The sequence below is a fragment of the Psittacula echo genome (assembly GCF_963264785.1).
Source record: "Psittacula echo genome assembly, chromosome: 1".
Classification (NCBI taxonomy): domain Eukaryota; kingdom Metazoa; phylum Chordata; class Aves; order Psittaciformes; family Psittacidae; genus Psittacula; species Psittacula echo.
In genome coordinates this window covers 28,551,952-28,573,983 of record NC_137735.1, presented here as the reverse complement: position 1 = coordinate 28,573,983, position 22,032 = coordinate 28,551,952, and the positions used below count along the sequence as shown (strand labels likewise).

General features: G+C 40.0%; 1 protein-coding gene across 1 annotated transcript in view; it reads left to right on the top strand.

Annotated features, from left to right (window-relative positions):
* The window catches only part of CORIN (corin, serine peptidase), a gene marked incomplete at both ends in the record, with an annotated part of 142,839 nt that overhangs the window by 42,697 nt on the left and 78,110 nt on the right, over window positions 1–22,032 (top strand). Inside the window, one exon of the mRNA XM_080630219.1 lies at window positions 6,205–6,415. Coding sequence (XP_080486345.1) covers window positions 6,205–6,415 — 211 coding nt within the window. The remainder of the gene's footprint in view (window positions 1–6,204; window positions 6,416–22,032) is intronic.

The window sequence follows — 22,032 nt, the reverse complement described above, 5'->3', positions numbered from 1 at the left end:
CATAAGTAATGATTGTTATGTCTTGGATGGGGAGAAAAGTATATGAACATGGACATACAAGCTTTATCTGAAAACACAAGATTGTAGAAATTACAGATGAAGCTGACATTGTAATACAGAAAGTGAAGGGGAGGTAAAGATGGAAAATGAAAGAAAATGTAATTACATGGGAGGTTAAGTCATATAAAAAGTACTTTCCACTTCATCCAGAATAAGAGAGATTCTGGGGAGAGGACAGCAGGGGTCTCCAACAGATGGCAAGAATCATTCAGATGCTGAACAGATTGAAATAGTTGGAGAACTTAAATGCATTGTCTTGCTATTTACAATGACAAATTTAGGACAGATGTCTGAAAGACAAGCATTTTCAGGAGTCTTGAAGGGGGAAGCAGAAAAAGAAAAAATAATAATAAAAAAAAAATCTTTAGCCGGCTGATTTAAAAACAAAGTCAAGTGAAGTGGATCCAACCTGAGAGTATGAAGAAAACTGACTTAGTTTGACTGGTGTATTTTGAGCGCTATGGCCAAACTGTCTGTGAAGCTTCTTTATTAATTCCAAACTATGATTCAAAATCTGTCCTGACACAAACAGCTGCAGGATGGCCAACCTATTTGGAAGAACTGAGAATTTTACACTGAAAGGAATCGTACAAATGATCCAGAGATGTTGATCAGACTTGAAAAGAATTGAAAATTTCAAGTTTTCTTAAAGCTTTTTCCTTCCACAGCTTTATTTTAGTTTTCTGTCCATGTTACATCTTCCTCCAGTTTATACTCTTATATTCAATGTAGCCTGACACAGACACTGATCAGGATTTTATCCTGTAGGACAAACTATCCAAAGGACCTGATTCTGTTACTGCATCTTTGATGTGTCCCAATCTCTTCCTTGCTTCTATCTAGCCTTCCATGCAGAAAGATGATCTACAGATTCCCCTTCTCTTGGGCTTCATCTCAGAACTCCACTGAATTTTTTTCCACATGACTCTGAGTTCAGTGTCTCTATTTAAGTTCTGCTTGGTTGGCATGGGGTTTATCTTTGCTGTCACAGGCACCTTTATGCAGTGAGAAGCACATAAAAATTATCCAAATATGATGTGGCTAAGTGGAACCTGGGCTAGATAAAGGAAAGATTTAAAAAGACAGAGCAACAAAAGCATGAGATGAAACTAGATCTCCTTTGTAGAATTGTTTCAGTGCTTTCAATTATTCTTTCATGTTCCTTGAGTTTGCAACGAATTAATATTTTTATTAGACTACGGTGTGTTGCGCTTAGCAGGCTGCCAGCTACCCACCCAGCTACTCCCTAATGTCAACAGGATAGTTTCGGGAGAAAACAAGATCAGAAATCTCTTGGGTTGAGTGAAAGATGAGGAGAGCACTTACCAATTGCCATCAGGTACGAGACAAACTTGACTTGGGGAAAATTAATTGCATGTGTTGCCAATTAAAAATAGAGTTGGATGGTAAGAAATGAATGCAAGAAGTAAAACATCTTCCCCTCACCCCAGCCTTCTCAAGCTCAACTTCACTTCTTCATTCCCCACTTCTCTACCTCCTCCCTGCTGTGAGTAGCCAGGGGGATAGGGAATTGGGCTGTGGTCAGTCTGTAACAGTTCCTCTCTGCCGCTTCTTCCTCTTCACACTTTCCCCAGCCTCAGTGTTGAGTCCCTGCTAGGGTGACTTTTCTAGCAGTAAAGTGTGGAAACAAGTGGAAGGGGCTGAGAATGTGTTTAGAAGGGAACAGTCACACAACGTACACACTCGGCAGCCAAGCTGTCCCTCACGTCAGGACACAGAGTTGTGGAAATCATGTTTTCAAGCTACCATTAATGTGAAAAAAATTGCAGACTATGCTTGTGTTGTGAAATAGCTGATTTTAACTCCTCATACTTGAACTAAGGAGGAAAGAGTTCGTAGAGTTGCCTCCTGGGTGGATTCTGAAGGATAGAGCCTAGTTCTGGCGTTTATTGCAAGTGTGTCATAAGAAAATCACTTAGAAGGGCACTTTCCCAAAGTTATGGAGAAAATATCTGAAATGCAATATCAAATGTTCAGTCCCAAGTGGACTGTACATGAGAACTTCGTAGCTGAAGGGAGGCCAAGGAAATCTGTCCATCTTCTGTTTTAATTAAAATAAAAATGTACCAAGATGTCATAGCAAATTGAAAGAGGTATTAACATTTTTGAAGACAGTAATGAGTTTTGGAAAGAAGTTTTGCTGAAAAGACTAGGTGCTAAGTGGAATGCCGTGCTCCTTTGATCTGGAGCTGAAGTCCGTGATAATCCAGATATTCAATGGCAACAGGATGGAGGAGATAAAAAAGGCAATCTGTACCTTCATATGACTCACATACAAGATTGTGAAATCAAGTAGAATCACAAGATTCTTTTAAGGTCAAGAGAACGTGGCAACTTGGGATTGGGACAAAATTCATTTGCTGAAGGTTATTTCCACATTAAGAAGTCTGCAAATTGCGGCTGTAGGCAGCAGTTAGACAACTTTCTAAGTTAGAATGGGTGAGTTTGGTTTGGTTTTGCTCTTTTTAATGGGATTCTTAGAAATTTTTAAGACATTTTAGGATTAAAGATGAGATTTCATTCCATGTTGGTAGAGTATGATAAACACAAATCTCTCAATTTGCATGAATGTCAGAAAAACCCCATATAATTAGCAGCCATGCTGTTCTGAGCAACAGCTTTTTTCACGTTATTCCCATTCGCTGCTCCCACACTCCAGGTATTGCCAAGACTAGTTTATATTTAATGAATTGTTACTAGAGAAAAGAAGTAAGTTGAGGCTTTTCTATGGGTACTTGGCATTTACCATATTCACTGGGCTGTTTCCTGCTTGGTTTGAAAAATGTTTAGTACTAGTATGTTATACCATCAGTCAGAGGAGTATTCTGGCGCTGAAGGGCCACATAGTTCCTAAAACGTATTCAAACTGTACATATAGAGCAGAATTTAGTAATTTGGTAGAATAGTTATGCATTTTGAGGTTTACTGCATTCTTTTATTATATCTGTGGCAGGTTTTGAGTGTAATTACTCAGTTTTTCTGTTTATTTTGGGGAAAAAATACCCTTATTCATACTGAAATATATTTTTACATAATCTCTCTCTTTTCTTTTTTTAATTAACTACTGCTCATTAAATAAGCAGTTCCTTTTGCTTATTTTTCTCCTACTTGCTTTGTGCTGAGTGCTGTGTTTGTATCCCTGTTTGCCTATATAAAGAGCCATTTGGCACTGAGCAGACTTGCTTGTCTGAAAGGTATGTTCTTTCTGTCCCATGCTATTTGGCTTGATGCCAGAATTAATGGAGGCACTTATTTTGTGCAGATGATTGGAATAGGGAATCTTTGAGTTATCTTCTTAACTTGGTTTATGTAACACAACCTTGTTCTGAAATAATGTGTTAGTCAAAATGTGACTGACTTTCACGGTTGTGTGGAACTTGAGAGGTCCTGGGCAAAGCAGTAAGGATACGTCTGCCTGCTGCTGGGTTAGAAGTCCATGGGCATCTTCGGAGAGGTCTGGTACTCCTAAAAGATCAGTTAGCTCTGGGGAACTGCAGCCCTTCTTTGTCAGGATTGTGTAGATTTTGAAAGGTCTAAAGGAGGCCACACACGTACTATGGCAGGGACAATTTTGCAATTGTGCCTCAGGAGATACACAATGATTTTGTGAATCTTTTTGTTGAAATTCTGCTTGTGTAAGCCCTGTGTGTCCCCCTTTCCTCCCTGTCCCCCAATTTAGGATAATTTGATTTATTTAAATAATTTTAGTGTGGAGGTTTTCTTTTTTTTTTGCATGTGGGAGACCCAGAATTTTGTGTGGGTATCATATTCCCTTACCACAATAGTTTATGAATATGTAGTCCCAGCATCAGCAAAATAATGTAGGCAAGAGATAGCTATGGAGAGGTTAAGAGTTTAAAGAATTTCTGCTCTAAAAGCCTCAACATTTTTAATCTTTAAATCAAGAATTTTGTATTTTCTTGTTAAACTTTCCACAGCAATCAAAGTGTTGTTTAAAAAAAAAAAAAAAAGATAAAATCTTTGCAGTACAAATAAATGGCAACAAGTTTGTTGAAGTACAAAATATAATGCAAAAAATGGAGAGAAACTTCACATTTTAATAGCAGGTCAAGATACTGTGCAAAAGTCAGTGTTAAAGAGATGGCATCATTTAAAAGAAAGCTTTGTGATTCTGAAGTGAATTTCCTTTTCTTCCCTTCCTTCCACCTTTTTTTTTCCTTTCCTCTGAAAATCTATTCTAGTATCACCAGTCTTACAGCCTAACAGGTAGATCTGGTGATCATCCTGGTGGTATTTCTCAAAAACAGCTGTACAACTTCAGAGCAGAATTTGCACTGAAAATCATTGGCATGAGGTACAAGCTCATAGTCACTTCTGACAACTGCACTCTGTGGGTTTGAAAGCTCTCTTAATTTCGAGGCTCACTACTCTTACGCTGATTTCCTGGCATTTACTTTTAATTCTAAGTGAAGATTTTGTCCCTGAATTATATGGAAGAATGTGATTCCTGGATGAGCAGATCCATTAATCACTGTGGTGTAGGAGTGAGAAGAGATTGTAGCAGAAAATAGGTGCACTGTTGTTAAGGTTTCTTGTTGGCAGTGGTGGCAGACAGGGGAATCTTAACATGGAGACCTGTGGACATAGTCTGAGCTTGATTAGAATGAGAGAAGAGATTTGCTATTATTTTAGTGGTACAAGATTAAATTCCCTAGTTTCTGTTGAGATTTTGGGAAGGGGAGAAGACAAAGGGGAGAAACTTTGAATATACTCATCAGGCACTGAAAAAAATAGGGATTATTTTTTGCCATGTCTAGATAAAACTTGAAAACCACTTTTTATTGTCTATCCCTTCAAGGATATTGCATCTTGGAAAAGCTCTAATGAAATTTTTCTTAATTATGCTTTACTTTCCCTACCCTTATGTGAGGTTGTATTAGTGCATAGATATCAGAATTTGCCACTAGTGCCTTTAGGCAGTGACGACTGTGTCTAGACTGAAAGGTGAGGAAAAGGCAGACCTGCTGAACCCTTGTAAATGACCCGCACAATTCTTGGGAGAAGCCAGTCCCTAAATGTCTGATGATGGAAAGAATCTATCCCATTTGGTGCTACCTATGTCTGGTTTGCTCAGATAGTAATAGGAATGCTAAGGCTTGAATGTGCTCAAGAGTTTTCAGCCTTCAGAAGGCTAGAGTTGGGATGGTCATTTAGCATGAGTTTTATAGTATGATTAGTGGCAGAGTCTGGTGTGCAAAGCAGCTGATGCCTGTGCCTATTGTAGATTGTGAATATGCTCAGAGTATGAAAAAAGTTCTGCTGAAGCCTGACTAGAGAGCCTGGAAAGGCCTTCATGAAATAGGGAGCTGTCATAAATATTAGATTTTAATAGTTTATTCTTGTTGACAATTCTGAATTTGATTTATGGCTTGTGAAACTTGCTCTTAAGAACTTCTTGCAGTAAGTTAACCTGCTGATCACACAGAGCTGGGAGAGCCTACTGCACATGGACATTAGCAGAGAAAGGCTTCTCTGGTAGGTCAAGAGTGAGACAACAGTTTAGGACACATGTTGAAATTCAACCTGTAAAATCAGATAATTTTATGTTGGAAGGATAGACAAGAAAGACTGTGGAGGTAAAACCATTGCCTCGGTGGAAAAACAGGTAAGCAAGCTGATGATTTTGGCAGGAAAGACAGCTGTAAAGTAGAATGGTAGCAAAAAGAGAAACTTTATGGGAGCACTTTATGAAGTCAGAGCAGCTGATTAGCCTTAATTTTTTTGTATGACTTCCATTCTTAGTTTCAGACAAAGGTGGCTGCTTCCAGGCTATTCTTATGGTGTGTTTGTCCAATCTGCGTCAAAGAAATTAGTTTTGTGTTATTTCTAGTGCATTTTTGTAGATAGTCAGAGGATTGTGAGAATACGTAAGTTTATTTGGCTTTCCAAATTAAGCTACCAAATTTCTCCAGATTCTTTTTTTTTTTTTCTTAGATACTTATTTTTTGACTGTATTATATCATCATTATGGAATGTAATCTTGTCTGTGAGGTACAGGCATTGGTTATATAGTATATATAATGACTAGTCAATTCAATGTGCTTTGAACCACCTATTAATTGGTGATACTTTTGTTCTAAATATGTTGTTTTGATTTCACAGGTGCCTGCATAAATATCACCAACAGTCAGTGCCAAATGCTGCCATATAACTACACCACTATAACTTCAGTTCTTTCCATTGTCAAAAGTATTGAAATGGAAAAGTTCCTGAAGTTCTTCAGTTATCTCAGTCGTCTCAGCTGCTATCAACACATCATGCTGTTTGGCTGTAGTCTTGCTCTTCCTGAATGCATCAGTGACGGTGATGACAGGTATTTGGGAATGAAAATCAGTCAGTGACTAGAGCCAATTGTGGTAAAATACTCTCTGTCTAATCAGACAAGGGAAGATCCAAACTAAGCCTATGACCTCATTGCAAAACTCCTGTCTGTGAGACATGTCACAACATTTCTGCCATGATAAGCCAACTGCAATAGAGTTCTCTTAGAAAAAATAATGCCACTGTATGGAATAAAACAGCAGTATTAGGGCAATCAGGCCTAGTTTTTTAAAAAAGGCTATCCAGAATCCTTATATCTCATTGCTCCAATCTGTATGAGTCAAAATGAAATGCTTTGTAACAATGTGAGATATTTATAACATTGGCTTAAAGTGTAGTGGCAGTTAATTAACTTCTGTCCTGGGTTCAGCAGCAGCAGTCAGTTTTTCTCCTTCTTAGTAGCTGGTGCAGCGCTGTGGTTTTGACTTTCAGCCTGGGAATAATACTGATAAAGCCGATGTTTTCAGTTGCTGGTCAGAATGTTTACCCTGACCAAGGACTTTGTGAGTCTCATGCTCTGCCAGGGAGGAGGAGAAGCCGGGAGGAAGCAGGGACAGGACACCTGACCCAAACTAGCCAAAGAGGTATTCCATACCATAGCATGTCATGCCTGGGATGTAGAACTGAGAGTCACCCGGAAGGGCTGGAACACTGCAGGGTGGGGGCGAGTTACCGGTCGGTGAGCGGTTGTATTCTCTTCCTTGTTATTTCCTTTATCATTATTATTATTAGTGGTAGCAGTAGTGATTTGTGTTATACCTTAGTTATTAAACTGTTCTTATCTCAAACCATGGGAGTTGCATTCTTTTGATTCTCCTCCCTGTCCCTCCAGGAGTGGAGGGAAGAAATGTGTTGGTGGGGGGGAAGTGGACTTCGTGGTTCTGATTTACGGCCTGTTCCACGACAAGTCCTGTCCTGAACCACGACAAGTTCGAATTTTTTTTAGTCTTTTCCATCAGAAAAGTTAATACTAAAAATATGGTCTATGATACTAGATTAGCAGGATGTATTCAGAGTGACATAAACTGTTTCAGAAGCTTAAGCATGTCTCTATTTCTCCATTTATGTAATTACACAGCATTACTATCATATGCATGCACTTTTTTAATTGAGCTTGATTTTGGAAAAGGATCAGATGGTTTAACAGTGCTAAAGTCAAAATATGGTGCAAAAAGGAAAAAAGGGAGTTTTTTTATATGTACATGATCTGATGTTTCTGGAGGGGAAAAGAGAGACGATAGATTTCTTTCTCCTTATTTCCAATTTCTTCACTGTGAAATTCAGTGGAAGGGAATAAGGCAATTGAATAAGTGATTCAATATAGCAAGAACCAAGATGCTGGAAGTTGTGCAGTTTAGAAAGGACATGATGCTTATGAAAAATGTTCTATGAGTCTAAAATAGTTGCCAATGAGAATGAGAGTTCCACTCCAGGCAATATATGCCTTCCATTCCACTAGAGGGTAATGATGGAATGAGGCTGACCATTAGATTGGCTGAGCTGTTTAATCCAAATGCACCTGTGTGCATATCTTTGTTAGACCACCAAAAACTATTTTCAGTTAACTCTGTTTAATTCAGTGCATGATTAATTATAGCCCGCCTGCTCTAATTCGGTATTAAAATTGTTCCAGTTAAAGTATCTGGTAATATACAGCCTTAAGCTACCTGCTGTTTCTCGAAATTATAGAACAAAACAGGAAAAGTGGGTTCAGGTAATAAATTGATGCATTTTAATGTTCAACAACAGAAGAGACCATTTCTCGTTTGCTTCACTGACTTAGTCTTGTTTGGAATTTGACTTTCACAAACTTTTTGAGAGTGAGTGGCGTGTGTCAAAAGTGGAAAGCTCATAAATCCATCAAAGTTGTGAAAGGATAAGATTTTTACCTTTCCTTTTGCATTTCTTTCCTGAAGAAATTTTCTTGCAGGGCTTACATTATGACAACTACCTTGCTAACTTGAAAAGGATGGAAGTTAAACTAATGTTTGGAACATGCAGGTTTTAGTCTGGTTTTGAGTGGCAACCAAAATAATTTGAGATTCAAGAGTCACGGTTTTTCTTTGTACGTGTTGTTTTTTGTCACCCCATCTCACCAACAATAACCTTGTCCCATTAGTTTTTAATGCCAAAGCTGGAACTGAATTCTCCTGTCCTGGTTTAATGTTCTGGAGGTCACAATGCCTCCCTCAGTTCTTACTTTACAACATTTTTTTTTGTGGAAACTGTTCTGGCCTCTGCAGGCCAATTGGGAAGAAAGTCGAAAGTGAGACTGTGAATGATGCGGGATTATGCTAGAATCTGATTTCACTTTGAGTAACCCTCTGTCTCCAGAGTGTGTCATGGGGTATGCTGAAAATGTAGACTGAGTAGCAACCACTGGAAGGACCTTAAGGGTGGATTGGTGAAGTGCTAGTTTGTTAAATCGAGTTTGCTTTGCCTGAGTTGTCCTAGTTTAACTTCTGCTTTCTTCTTTAAAGAGAACACTTTTTCCTGTAGGCAACTGAGTGATTTTCATGATTACTGTTTTTCTTGTAGCATCCAATTATTGCAGGCAAAGAGATGTATTTCAAAGCCAAGAATAATGATTTTTCAGAAGTATCATATCTGCAAAAAGTAGTTGTTTAACACCTCCCTCCTCTTCCCTCCTTCCCCCCTCCCCAGATGGGTGAGATCTGGAGAAAACTCTTTGTTGGTATGAAAAGCTCTTGGTTACTTTGTACGTGTTGAGTGCAGATGTGAAAGTGAAAGAGACAGGCCTGTTTTAGAGAGAAGGGGAATCTGAATCTGGGAGGTAGAAACATACTGAAGGAGAAGAAAATCCACCGTGGAAACACTCTGATGTTAATGAATGGGGGTATGACCATATGCTGTAGGCCTTTTTGGGGACTATGTTTGTTTTTAACATACAGTATTACAAAATGTACACCAGTATGGAGAACAGCTATTACGGACATTGTCACTAGTTCCTCCAGTCAGTTACAGCTGTTTCATTCTAATTGCCAGTGCATCTTTGATCATAACTTTTCATCTATTGATACTACGTTGTTTTATAGAGCAATTATTTCAAATTTATCTACAGTAAAATTTGGTAAATGCCTCTTACACAGTAAAGAAAAAATGAAACTTGTGATGCTCAGATGTCTATTCTTAAGTATTGTCAAGGGCAACTGTGTTGGCAGCTGCAGCCATAGGAGCAGTACTTATAAAAATGCATTACAAGAAGGAAAGTTACAAACACTAATCCTTGGCATCCAGTGTGTTGTTATTAAATAGCATGGCTCTGATGTTTAAACTTGTGTCTGTTTCACATTTATCTTTTATGTGTTTATAAACACTGTATTCATTAACACTTGAAAGAGATTATGTTTCTGAGCAGAGCATCTTCAGTGTTTGTGTAACACCAAGTGCAGTTAGGTACTGGGATTTCTGAAGGCTGCCACAATACTGTTGCTCTTAAAAATTGTTCTTCTGTATCTTACTGCAGTGGAAATCATGTGTGACAGTAAAAATACATTAATTTTAAAAGTTATGTTTCATTCCGGCAACTGGATGTACACCCAGGCAGCCCTGCTCTTTTGAGAAATTATGCAACAGTACTTTTAAAATACAATTTTCAATAAATGTCAAGTTTGAAAATACAACTAAAACCTCTCTGAGAATGAAACATGGAAAGTTAAAGTACAGTGAGACCTTTTGCTTCCTTATTACTTGCTCATAATTTGGATAGTAAGAGATATTTTTTTTAAGGCATTATGAAACTTCTTCCTTCTTGAATGAATGGGTGAGATCTTTCCAATCTGACTTCAAAATCAGATTTTAAAAACTTGTCTTAACACTTAATACTGTTACATTAATAGCTAGGGAAGCCAAGACTGAGCAAGATCATAGAATCATAGAAGAGAATCATAGAAGAGTTAGGATTGGAAAGGACCTTAAGATCATCTAGTTCCAAACCCCCTGCTATGGGCAAGGACACCTCACACTAAGCCATTCCACCCAAGGCTTTGTCCAACCTGGCCTTGAACACCGCCAGGAATGGAGCATTCACAACCTCCTTGGGCAACCCATTCCAGTGCCTCACCACCCTCACAGTAAAGAATTTCTTCCTTATATCCAATCTAAACTCCCCCTGTTTAAGATTGAACCCGTTACCCCCTGTCCTATCATTACAGTCCCTAATGAATAGTCCCTCCCCAGCATCCCTGTAGGCCCCCTTCAGATACTGGAAGGCTGCTATGAGGTCTCCACGCAGCCTTCTCTTCTCCAGGCTGAACAGCGCCAACTTTCTCAGCCTATCTTCATACGGGAGGTGCTCCAGTCCCCTGATCATCCTCGTGGCCCTCCTCTGGACTTGTTCCAACAGTTCCATGTCCTTTTGATGTTGAGGACACCAGAACTGCACACAATCCTCCAAGTGAGGTCTCACAAGAGCAGAGTAGAGGGGCAGGATCACCTCCTTCGACCTGCTGGTCACGATCCTCTTGATGCAGCCCAGGATACGGTTGGCTTTCTGGGCTGCAAGCGCACACTGCTGGCTCATGTTCATTTTCTCATTGACCAACACCCCCAAGTCCTTCTCCGCAGGGCTGCTCTGAATCTCTTCTCTGCCCTACCTATAGCCGTGCCTGGGATTGCTCTGACCCAGGTGTAGGACCTTGCACTTGGCATGGTTAAACTTCATCAGGTTGGCATCAGTCCACCTCACAAGCGTGTCCAGGTCCCTCTGGATGGCATCCCTTCCCTCCAGCGTATCAACCGAACCACACAGCTTGGTGTCATCGGCAAACTTGCTGAGTGCGCACTCAATCCCACTGTCCATGTCACCAACAAAGATGTTGAACAAGACCGGTCCCAACACCGATCCCTGAGGGACACCACTCGTTACTGGTCTCCAGCCGGACATCGAGCCATTGACCACAACTCTTTGCATGCGGCCATCCAGCCAGTTCTTTATCCACCGAGTGGTGCACCCATCAAATTGATGTCTCTCCAATTTAGAGACAAGGATGTCATGTGGGACAGTGTCGAACGCTTTGCACAAGTCCAGGTAGATGATGTCAACTGCTCTGCCACTGTCCATCAGTTCCATAGCCACATCATAGAAGGCCACCAGATTGGTCAGGCAGGATTTCCCCTTAGTGAAGCCATGCTGGCTGTCACCAAGCACCTCCTTGTTTTTCATGTGCCTTAGCATGCCTTCCAGGAGAATCTGCTCCAAGAGTTTGCCAGGCACAGAGGTAAGACTGACTGGTCTGTAGTTCCCCGGGTCATCCATTTTCCCCTTCTTGAAAATGAGGGTTATATTTCCCTTTTTCCAGTCATCGGGAACTTCACCTGACTGCCATGATTTTTCAAATATGATGGCCAGTGGCTTAGCAACTCCATTTGCCAGCTCCTTCAGGACCTGTGGATGGATTTCATCAGGTCCCATGGACTTGTGCACATTCAGGTTCTTAAGATGGTCTCAAACCAGATCCTCTCCTACAGTAGGCCCAAGGTCTTCATTCTCACAGTCCCTGCGTCTGCCTTCCAAGACTTGGGTGGTGTGGTCAGAGCTTTTGCCAGTGAAGACTGAGGCAAAGAAGTCATTAAGAACCTCAGCCTTTTCCAAATCCTGGGTAGCCAGTTCTACCAATATCTTCCGGAGGGGCCCACATTGTCGTTAGTCTGTCTTTTATTTGCCATGTACCTATAGAATCCCTTCCTGTTATCTTTAATATCCCTAGCCAAGTTTAAATTCTAACTGGGCCTTAGCTTTCCTAACCTGGTCCCTAGCTTCCCAGACAACATCCCTGTATTCTTCCGAGACCTCCTGTCCTTGCTTCCACCTTTCATAAGCCTCTTTTTTCCTTTGAATTTTCCTGAGCAGCTCCTTATCCATCCAAGGAGGTCTCCTGGCCCTCCTGCTGCACTTCCTTCTAGTTGTGACACAACACTCCTGAGCTTGTAGCAGGTGATCCTTGAATAACAACCAACAGCCTTGGGCCCCCTGCCCTCTAGGGCTGTATCCCATGGAACCTGACTAAGCAGGCTCCTGAAGAGGCCAAAGTCTGCTCTCTTGAAGTCCAGGGCAGTGAGCTTGCTGCACACTCTTCTCACTGTCCTGAGGATCTCAAATTCCACCATCTCGCGGTCGCTGCAACCAAGGCTGCCCTGGAGCATCACATTTCCAACCTGCCCTTCCCTGTTGGTGAGCACGAAGTCAAGCATGGCACCTCTCCTTGTTGGCTCCTCTATTACTTGCAGAAGGAAGTTGTCTTCCACACAACTGAGGAATCTCTTGGATTGCTTGTGCCGGGCCGTATTGTTGCTCCAACAGATGTCAGGGTGGTTGACGACCCCCATGAGAACAAGGGACTGCAAGCGTCCTATCTGTCTATAGAGCAGCTTTGTATGACCCATGAATGAGACCAGTGATGTGGCTACTGCTATTTCACTTTTCCTGCTTTTGTGACCTGTACTCTAAGCTTATCCGTGTTCTTTATTTCTCCTGCTGAGAGTGTTTTTTACAGTAAAGTAGAAATGAATTTTTATTTTTATTTCTTTTGCCACAGTGCACATTTAGATTTTTTTAAAACAATGTCATTCCATAAAAACTGTTTTTTAGAGGTAATTGAGAGTTTTGAAACGTTTAGGAGAAAAGTTGATTGAGTCACGTAGATTTCTTTACATAGCTAACAAGAATTTTCATTTTAAGATTTTGAACACCTGGGTCGGAGCAATCCCAGGCACAGCTACAGGTTGGGCAGAGAAGAGATTCAGAGCAGCCCTGCGGAGAAGGACTTGGGGGTGTTGGTCAATGAGAAAATGAACATGAGCCAGCAGTGTGTGCTCGCAGCCCAGAAAGCCAACCGTATCCTGGGCTGCATCAAAAGGAGCGTGACCAGCAGGTCGAAGGAGGTGATCCTGCCCCTCTACTCTGCTCTCGTGAGACCTCACTTGGAGGATTGTGTGCAGTTCTGGTGTCCTCAACATCAAAAGGACATGGAACTGTTGGAACAAGTCCAGAGGAGGGCCACGAGGATGATCAGGGGACTGGAGCACCTCCCGTATGGAGACAGGCTGAGAAAGTTGGGGCTGTTCAGCCTGGAGAAGAGAAGGCTGTGTGGAGACCTCATAGCAGCCTTCCAGTATCTGAAGGGGGCCTATAGGGATGCTGGGGATGGACTCTTCATTAGGGACTGTAGTGACAGGACAAGGGGTAACGGGTTCAATCTTAAACAGGGGGAGTTTAGATTGGATATAAGGAAGAAATTCTTTACTGTGAGGGTGGTGAGGCACTGGAATGGGTTGCCCAAGGAGGTTGTGAATGCTCCATTCCTGACGGTGTTCAAGGCCAGGTTGGACAGAGCCTTGGGTGGCATGGTTTAGTGTGAGGTGTCGCTGCCCATGGCAGTGGGGTTGGAACTAGATGATCTTAAGGTCCTTTCCAACCCTAACTATTCTATGATTTTATGATTCTATGATTCTGCAGCTTTTAAGAAATGTTTAAGTTTTATACACTTGTGCAGTTACAGTTTCAGGGTAATTTTTGAAGTAACTGTATTGAGAAGCCTGCCTGGAATGACATTAGGATCTTCTGTCATAGTATCCTATCTGTGGTGGCTTCATTAAGAATTGTCACTACCTGATTAAAAAAGTTAAGCTATAGCATTGGTGATGATCAGTCAACTGTCTTCTGAGGAAGAGGATGGGATGATTTTCTGCCCCTTCCACCCCCCCCCCCGCCACTGCCTTGTCCTTCTAGGTTGTTTTTATGATTCCACCCAGCCTATTTGTTGCCATGACCCAAGCATATGGGGTAGAGGCTCTTTTCAGATGCTTGCATAGTGGCTTTCAGTTGTTTCCTGACTTTGCAGTCTGCCTTTTAGCACCCTGTGGGAGTTGCTTCATCCTTTAATATGCTTTCTTTTTGATGGTGCCTCTTTTACCAATCAAATTAACATGATTCAAACAGGCTATTCCAACTGGAATTTTGTTAGTGTTGTCTGTCAAGAAGATCTATTTATTCTGTTCATCAGCCTTGAAACAGAAAGTCATGAACTTCAACTTTTTCATCATGAATGAAGTATAGGTGATGTTCAGTGGATGAAGTGCTTTATATCTAGAATGTTTGAAATCACATGTGTTTTGTTTTAAATGTTGCCTTATCTTGGCTTCAGACCCTTAGGAATCCATTAGACTGATTATGTGCAGAAAATACACTGTTATAAAATCTATGTGTGAATATGTAATAGAGTCATAATGCAGCCTTCAGATTTTAAGTCTAGTTGTGATTCCTGTGAGCGCGATTCTAACTTGAACCACACAATGTCAGACATCCAGCTAATGAAGAACATGTGTAGCCAAATGCTGTCAAAAGTGAACAGAAATTTGAGAGGAAGATAGTGTGATGAAGTTGTGAATACTTGCTGACACAAATAGCGTGCTCTGTCACTGTTTCTAATTTTTGTGTCTTTTCTTGTTAACTTAAAGCATTCGACAAAGGAAATTTATATCCTTGTTATTGTTCAGCAGACAATGAGGAACACACAGAGTGTGTGTAACTGGAGAAAGCCCAGATCAGCAGAGCAAATGAACATGTATTTTTCTTTCGTCGTGCCCTTTGTCACAGTCAGTATGCTTTCCCACACCTGTAATTTCACCACCAGTTGTAATAGTAGTAGTTGCATAGCCTAATTTTTTCAGAAATAAAACATTGGGGGTAGAATTGCTAATGGCAGTCAACACACTGTGAGAAACATTTAGTAAAGTGTTTTCTGCACAATGTAAATGATAATTTTCAGCTCCAGTCTACCCTCAAGTTGCTAATGCACTAATTCAAGGTGAAATAGAACTGATTTGCAACAACAAGAAAGTGAAATGGTTGTAATGCACAGGGTAGAGATTCAAAGTAGCAAAAAATACCTGTCAGCTTGCTGTATCCGTAAAATATCACTAAAAAATTCCTGTGTACTTTTGGAACTATTTATGTACAGCAACAGGTGTCATAGGCAAGGTCATGATTGAAACCATGTTTCAGTGAATGTGCTGAACATACTGAGTTCGTTTCCCAATTAAAGGGACAGGGAATCAAATCGGAGATAGTTCAATCAGAAAACTGAATAAATAACAAATAGGTACTTATCAAACAAAGAAAATCTACAATAGGAGATTCAAAAAGTGATGGAATATTTGCACGGAGAAAGGAATTAGAGGAAAACAAATCCTCAAATACCAGTTCTGGCTCTGAGGAAAAATAATTGTTCAAGAAACAAAGCTTTATTTCTGCTGTTCTAAGACTAGAACATGTTCTTTATGAGATAGAAGTGAAATGTTAAGAAACAGCTGGTTTACATCTGAGTTCAAAGAAAGGAATGCTCACATATTTCTGAAACATTGGCACTGACCATCTTGCAAAGAAACAAAGGAAGGAACAGCATTTAGGAAGCAGCATTTCCAAAGATCTCTGTTTTCTCCTCAGTGCAGGCTGTATTATAAATAATTTCATACTTCAGAAGTTATTTTATTAGTATTGTGTAACTATTACTTAACAGGCAGAAAAAAGTTTCTAATGAGATTATACTTTGCACTGTCCCTCAGAACTCAGACCTTGAAGTCAGCATGTTATCACCTTAGGAGCCATTAGCCAACTTAGTCTGAAGTTATTGTGCCTAAAGGACAGCCTCCCATTTCCAGAGATCACTGTGATCGATACCCTTAATTTCACATAGCTTTCCAGACCTCATGCTTTCCTGTGCACTTCAGAGCACCATTAAAAGCAAGTTATCACCTTAGGATAGAAGTTATCACCTTAGGATAGAAGTTACCACCTTAGAAGACATTACTACTTGGTCCCAAACTGAGACAGTATAAAGGTAACAAATATAAAGTTTGTTTTTTCCAAGGAGTGCTAAGGAAATTATAGGCAATGTTGTGGCATTGGCCAGAATGCCTGTTTTTAAAGTTGATTAACATGTTTTCTTATAGGACCCTTTCTTCAGATGTATATAATTTTTTTTTGGGGGGGTGGGGAAGGAAGCACAATTTAATTTTTTTTATGCCTGGGCAAAAACAGAAAGAAAAAAATGGGTTGCTTGTGAAAAGGTGTTCCTGTAATCGCCAATAGTTCCTCATATCTCCATGTGTTTGAGCAGTGGAACTTGAAATTTGTCAGGGAGGCTGCTCTAAGAAGTGGTAAGCTCTTTATCATGGCTGTTAGAAGCTAGGAAGATAAGTGAAGCAGGTGAGAAAATGTGTGTACTTTAGGGGAACTTCTGTTTATAAAATACATTTACCTATGGATATACCTACAGAAATTAACCCCCAGACTTTGGCTTACATATCTCTAAGAAATCATGGTTTGTGAAAGCTTTTCTGTCGATGTTATGGCTCTGCTGGTGTGAGTTGGCCTAAGAAAGACTCTCCCAACAGCGGGGGCTGGCACTGGCGCTAGGTGCAGGCCCTTACATAAAAAGGCCTGAAATTAAGTCTCTGATGCCAAACTCTTTTACAGTAATGTGCCAGTAGATGGCAGATGCAGTGTAGGGGAAGGGCAGACCAGGGACAAAATACAAAGAAAGCAGGGCAAATTAGATTAGGTTAGATGCTGGAGAGAATGTTTTCCCCATCAGAGAACTGTCCTTTCCCCACTGACAAATAGAGGCTGTTTACAATTACTGGTATGTATATGTAAAGAAATCAATGTACAGAAGGAAGGGATTGCTTAAGAAATTAATAATAATAATAAAAAAAAAAAGCTAGAAAAGTGATATGGAGATATAGGCAATGGCATCCTACATTGGCCAGAATGATGTCTGTGGTCCAGTGGGTGTGAGGTCTCTGCTTACTGTAGCAGGCAACATCAAACTTGCACGCATTGTTTCACCCTCTCCAGTGATCTAATGTATTAACCACAAAAACTTTTCCAAGCCACAAAAGAATCTTCTTTTGAAGTGTGTGTGTTGGGAGGAATTATGGATAGACCAGAGTTAAAAGGTTATCAAGCAGAGAAATATGTTTGAGAACAATCTGGGTATGGGAATGTTCCTTTGAAAACATATTTCACAATGCTGCTCAGAGGAGTTAAGGGAAGGAGGCATACAAGAAAATCAGGAGGACTGGTTATTTTATAAATGTGTATTTTACTGATTGATTGCCTCCAGCCCTGTTGTTGTAATGGTTTGTTGTGTGTGTTATCTATTATAAGCTATGGTTTCTGGTTTCTAGGTTGCTATGTTACCTAGGGATCACAGGTCATCCTCCTATACATGCAGTGTGTTACTACTTATAAACGAATACTGATCACTTGAGTAATTGAAATAATTGTTTGCAACAAATCGTAAACCAGACATGGCTTTTTGTTAATGCTTGGAAACTTAATATATCTGCTAGAAAAACACACTTTGTTTTCACAAAATGGGATTTATTTAATTTAATAAGTTGCAATAATGATAGGACAGAAGCTGCCAGTAAAAGTTTGCATTTTCACACACAGGGAGCATTAATGGATAGAAAACTATCAGACTTGTGCGCCTGAACTCAAAACCAGAAACATACAGATGAGGGAACAAAACTCCTCTAGTAGATATGAGTACACTGTCTTGTGCAGAGTTTAATAAACAAAGGTTTTTGAATAGTGGTTAAAGGGTTCTCTACTAATTCATATGCTTTCAGCTCATTTTTAGCCACTTTTCACGCTCAGCTTATTAAAAAATAACTTTCAAAGCACCTGCAGTTAAAAATGGGTCGGAGTTCAGTTAGTGAGACATACTAAAGTTTTATGCATTTGCCTCTCCAGTGAGAAGTTTCTATCGCCCCAATGGAGACTGTAGCAGTAAACACCATCCTGAGCAGGATAGGCAAGTTGGTATCACTGGATTGTGCAGGTGGGAAGGGATCTCTGGAGCTCTTTTAGTCCACCCCCTTGGTCAGGTCAGGGCCAGCTTTAAAGATGGATGAGATTGCTCACAGCCATTTCCAATTGAATTTTGAGTATCTCTAAGTGTGGACATTCCACAGCCTCTCTGGAGAACATGTTCCAGATAACTGTTTCATGGTAAATTTCAAGTTTGTGTTATTTTGTAGTCCTGGTGAAAGAGATCAGTCTTACCCTGTTTCCCTGCTTGTTATTCCCCAGCTCATCAGTTCCCTTTCCATGTCCTGACAGGAGTATTTGTTTAGCTCCATGACATATTGGATCAGGAAACTGATCTGAATTAAATTGGGAGTGACTGATCTGATTCATTGTGTAACAGCATGATGCATCGTGCTGGCACAAAGAGAGGTGGGGAGAGGTTTGGAAGCCAGACTGAGAAGGGGGTAGGACAGCTTCTTGCTTTTGATGACATCTGTTCCTGCCAGCATGCAGTGTTTATAAAACAACTTTGTGAGGAAGCAGCATGATAATGGATTGTAATGAATTTCCACTTGACAAGGAGGACCCTAGAGTGTAAATGAGTTATAGGAGTCTGATTCCTTAGGATTCCTGATAAGATGTGGTACAGAAAGTTTAAACTTAGGCTGATTCTTGAGGCCTTCCTTTTAATGATGCTCTGAAGTGCACAGGGAAGCACGAGTTCCGTAAAGCTATGTGAAATTAAGGGTACCGATCACAGTGATCTCTGGAAATGGGAGGCTGTCCTTTAGGCACAATGTTGTTTTGGGTGCCTTTATTATGCTGATCATGCAAATGGTTATGTGCTGTGTATGATTTACTGTTATTCCAGAATTTCTGTAGCAGAAATATTCTGTTGGAATAACTTTGTCTCATTCAGAGGACTTCCATTTCACTGTGACAGCTTGTCTTTGCCAAGTGCAAATTTTGTTTGCCAACAACTAAAGACCTTGTAGCCTGGATTCTCAAACATATTAGAAGCTTCTTTTTTGCAAGAGATATTTCTATAGAGTAAATTAAATCAACAGTGTTTTCAGCACTTGCATGATGAATATCAGGTGAAAATTTTCAGAAACTTCATTTATGGGAAGTTTTGGCAGATGGTACAAGATTGTTAAAATGGCTCATAATTGTAGCAATATTTTAAATAACATTTACTTAAATGGTTTCCTGTCTGAACTATAGCTCTCATGAATTCATTTACTACATCTTTCACATTTTCATTGGCATGTTTGAATCAAGTGATGGGATCAGTAAGAGAAATCTGGAAGATCCTCTTTGCTGGCTATGGCTGTCATACAAAGCACATTAAATCATTTTGCTAGCTTTTTTTTTTGGGGGGGGTAATAATTTCAGTGATATAAGGCAAAATTTATGTAGCACTTTGCTAAGTGTGGTAGAACAGACAGAGTTCTTCTGCTATACATTATAACCTATACATTAGGTGGTTTTGATTGTTATGGTATTAGATCAGCTGTGACTTTTGGTGCTGTCATGTCCAGAAAGTGACTGCAGAATCAGAGTGGATTTCTGAACTTCTGGTGGTTGCTGATTCCAGATAGAAATGAATCCTATTTTGGTTAATTTATCTAGGTTTTGCCTGCAAAATAATTGATTAAACTGATTAGAAATTCTAACATGCATTGTAGAGACTGTGTGTGTCCATCCTTACAGATACCATGTGAGTTTGGCCACATTGTCCCGAGGGCATTGCTAGGCCTGAAAGAGATGTGAAATTCAACAGCAGCTTATGTAGGAAATGCTAAATTCAATATCAGGAGGTGTAGAAGATGTGAAATTCAACAGCAGCTGCTGCCCCCTTTACTCATTTCTGGATGGGTAAGAGTAATCTTTTTAATAGTACCTTTTGGATTTGTTCCCAGTTCCACTGTCACTGGAATCAGGAATTTTTATTTCCTTCCTCTGTCTGAGAAGCCTTCAGAGTTCTGTGTGAGCTCTTTGTTAAGTATGGATCTCTTGGATACCAGTGATCTGTTCTAAGGCTTTTGCAAGTGCCCAGCAATTCAGCCAATTAATAGTAGTCCTTACCTCTGAGCTGCTGCTGCTGCCTTCTGCCAGGATCACCTCTCAGGCCTTTTTTCTCCTTTAAGATGTAAAATGTTTTTCAGCCTTTGGGTCCTGTATTGTCCTTTTACATGTTAATTATGCATGTTTGTACTTACACACAGGAACCTGCTTCAAGAAAACACTACATGCATATGATTTAAAAGCAAGATGGGAAGTCAAAACATATGCACAGCTGGCTCTGCATCCAGTACTACAAAGCATTGCATGGAGTTGAGGCTTCTTCCTTGGATGTTGCTATATGGATTCAATAGAATTTTGCCAAGTGAAATAACCACAAGAATCTAAAATAATCTTTCTTTCTTTTCAGATTTTATTACTATGTAAAGCAGCAAATTTCAGGTTTAAACCTGTATCTGGAGATAAAATTAAAAAAAAAAAATTCATTCTTTACAAATAACTTGCAAGATAAGGATCAAAACTAAACAATGGAAGAGGGAAGTACATTATTTTCTTGATTATGTGAAAATGAAACCTTAAACAGCCCATTTATTTACAAATCCATGAATCAAAAAGTAATGTTGAGATTTTTATGAGCTTTCGTCATACAGCTCTCTGTTCAGTGACTGAATATGCTGCTCTGCACATTGGCATGCTATGTTAGGGTACAGAGGAATTTTTCACAAGAACAATCACTCTAAAAAGCTGTAATCTTGGGTGTGGGTGTTTGCTGTATTGTAGAAACTTCTGTGACATTTATATTCTGTGGAAGTCCTTGAAAATCCTGAAAACTATTAATGACAATTAGATCTGGTTGGTGTGTCAGCTTGTCACTTCAACTTGTTTTATTTCAGGACTGTAGAAACATAAAGGGTAAACTCAGTTTTCTTCTTCACATAATTTTTTCATGTTTCCTAGGATTTCAGTTTGTCATGTGTGTTTTGCCCCTGAGTTGTCTTTGTAAGGCCTCCTCTCTCCAGCACGCTTTCACAACTGTTTTACTGTTCCTTTATTCTGCCTCAGACCTTGGATCTGTCAGCATTCTTAGCCTGTGTGCCTATAAATGATAAGTGAATTACCCCACAGTGCTTTATAGCATGGCTGTAGTATGATTCATATTTCATCTTGTAGCCATGCCAGTTTAAACTTTTCCTTAAACAGATTTGGCTGAAAAAATAATCCAGCCAAATACCCTAGGGTTAACTTTGCTCAATACATGAGTACAGTTTACCGTGTGGCCACAGGAACAGTTATCCTGGAACAACTGAAAGGATGAATCTGGGGAAAGAACAGTAATGAGGACCAGCAGTAGCTGAAAATGTTCATCAGTCTGCCTTCAGTCAGGTTGTCTACTGAACTGCAAATGTGACCTTTAGCCAGAGCAGTGCAGTCAACAGTTGTGTGTTCTAAGAGTGATCTTCATGCTGTATTTTCAGCTCTGGCATACCAGCTTTGTTTATAACCTTCTGCAAGTCATTTACACTCTGTCATTTTAATCTGTAAGACTGCAGTAATGAATTTCTCAATAGGACATGGCTATGGCAGTGCTTTTACTAGTGGAGAATACTACTGTCAGGACACAATGAAATGATGCAATAAGTAATGAGCACTAGATATATTATAGAATTATATAATAGAATAGGTAGCATGGGGAGGTCTCTGCAGAATGGTTAGTTGTATATATCATTTAATGCTTTTGTCAGCTT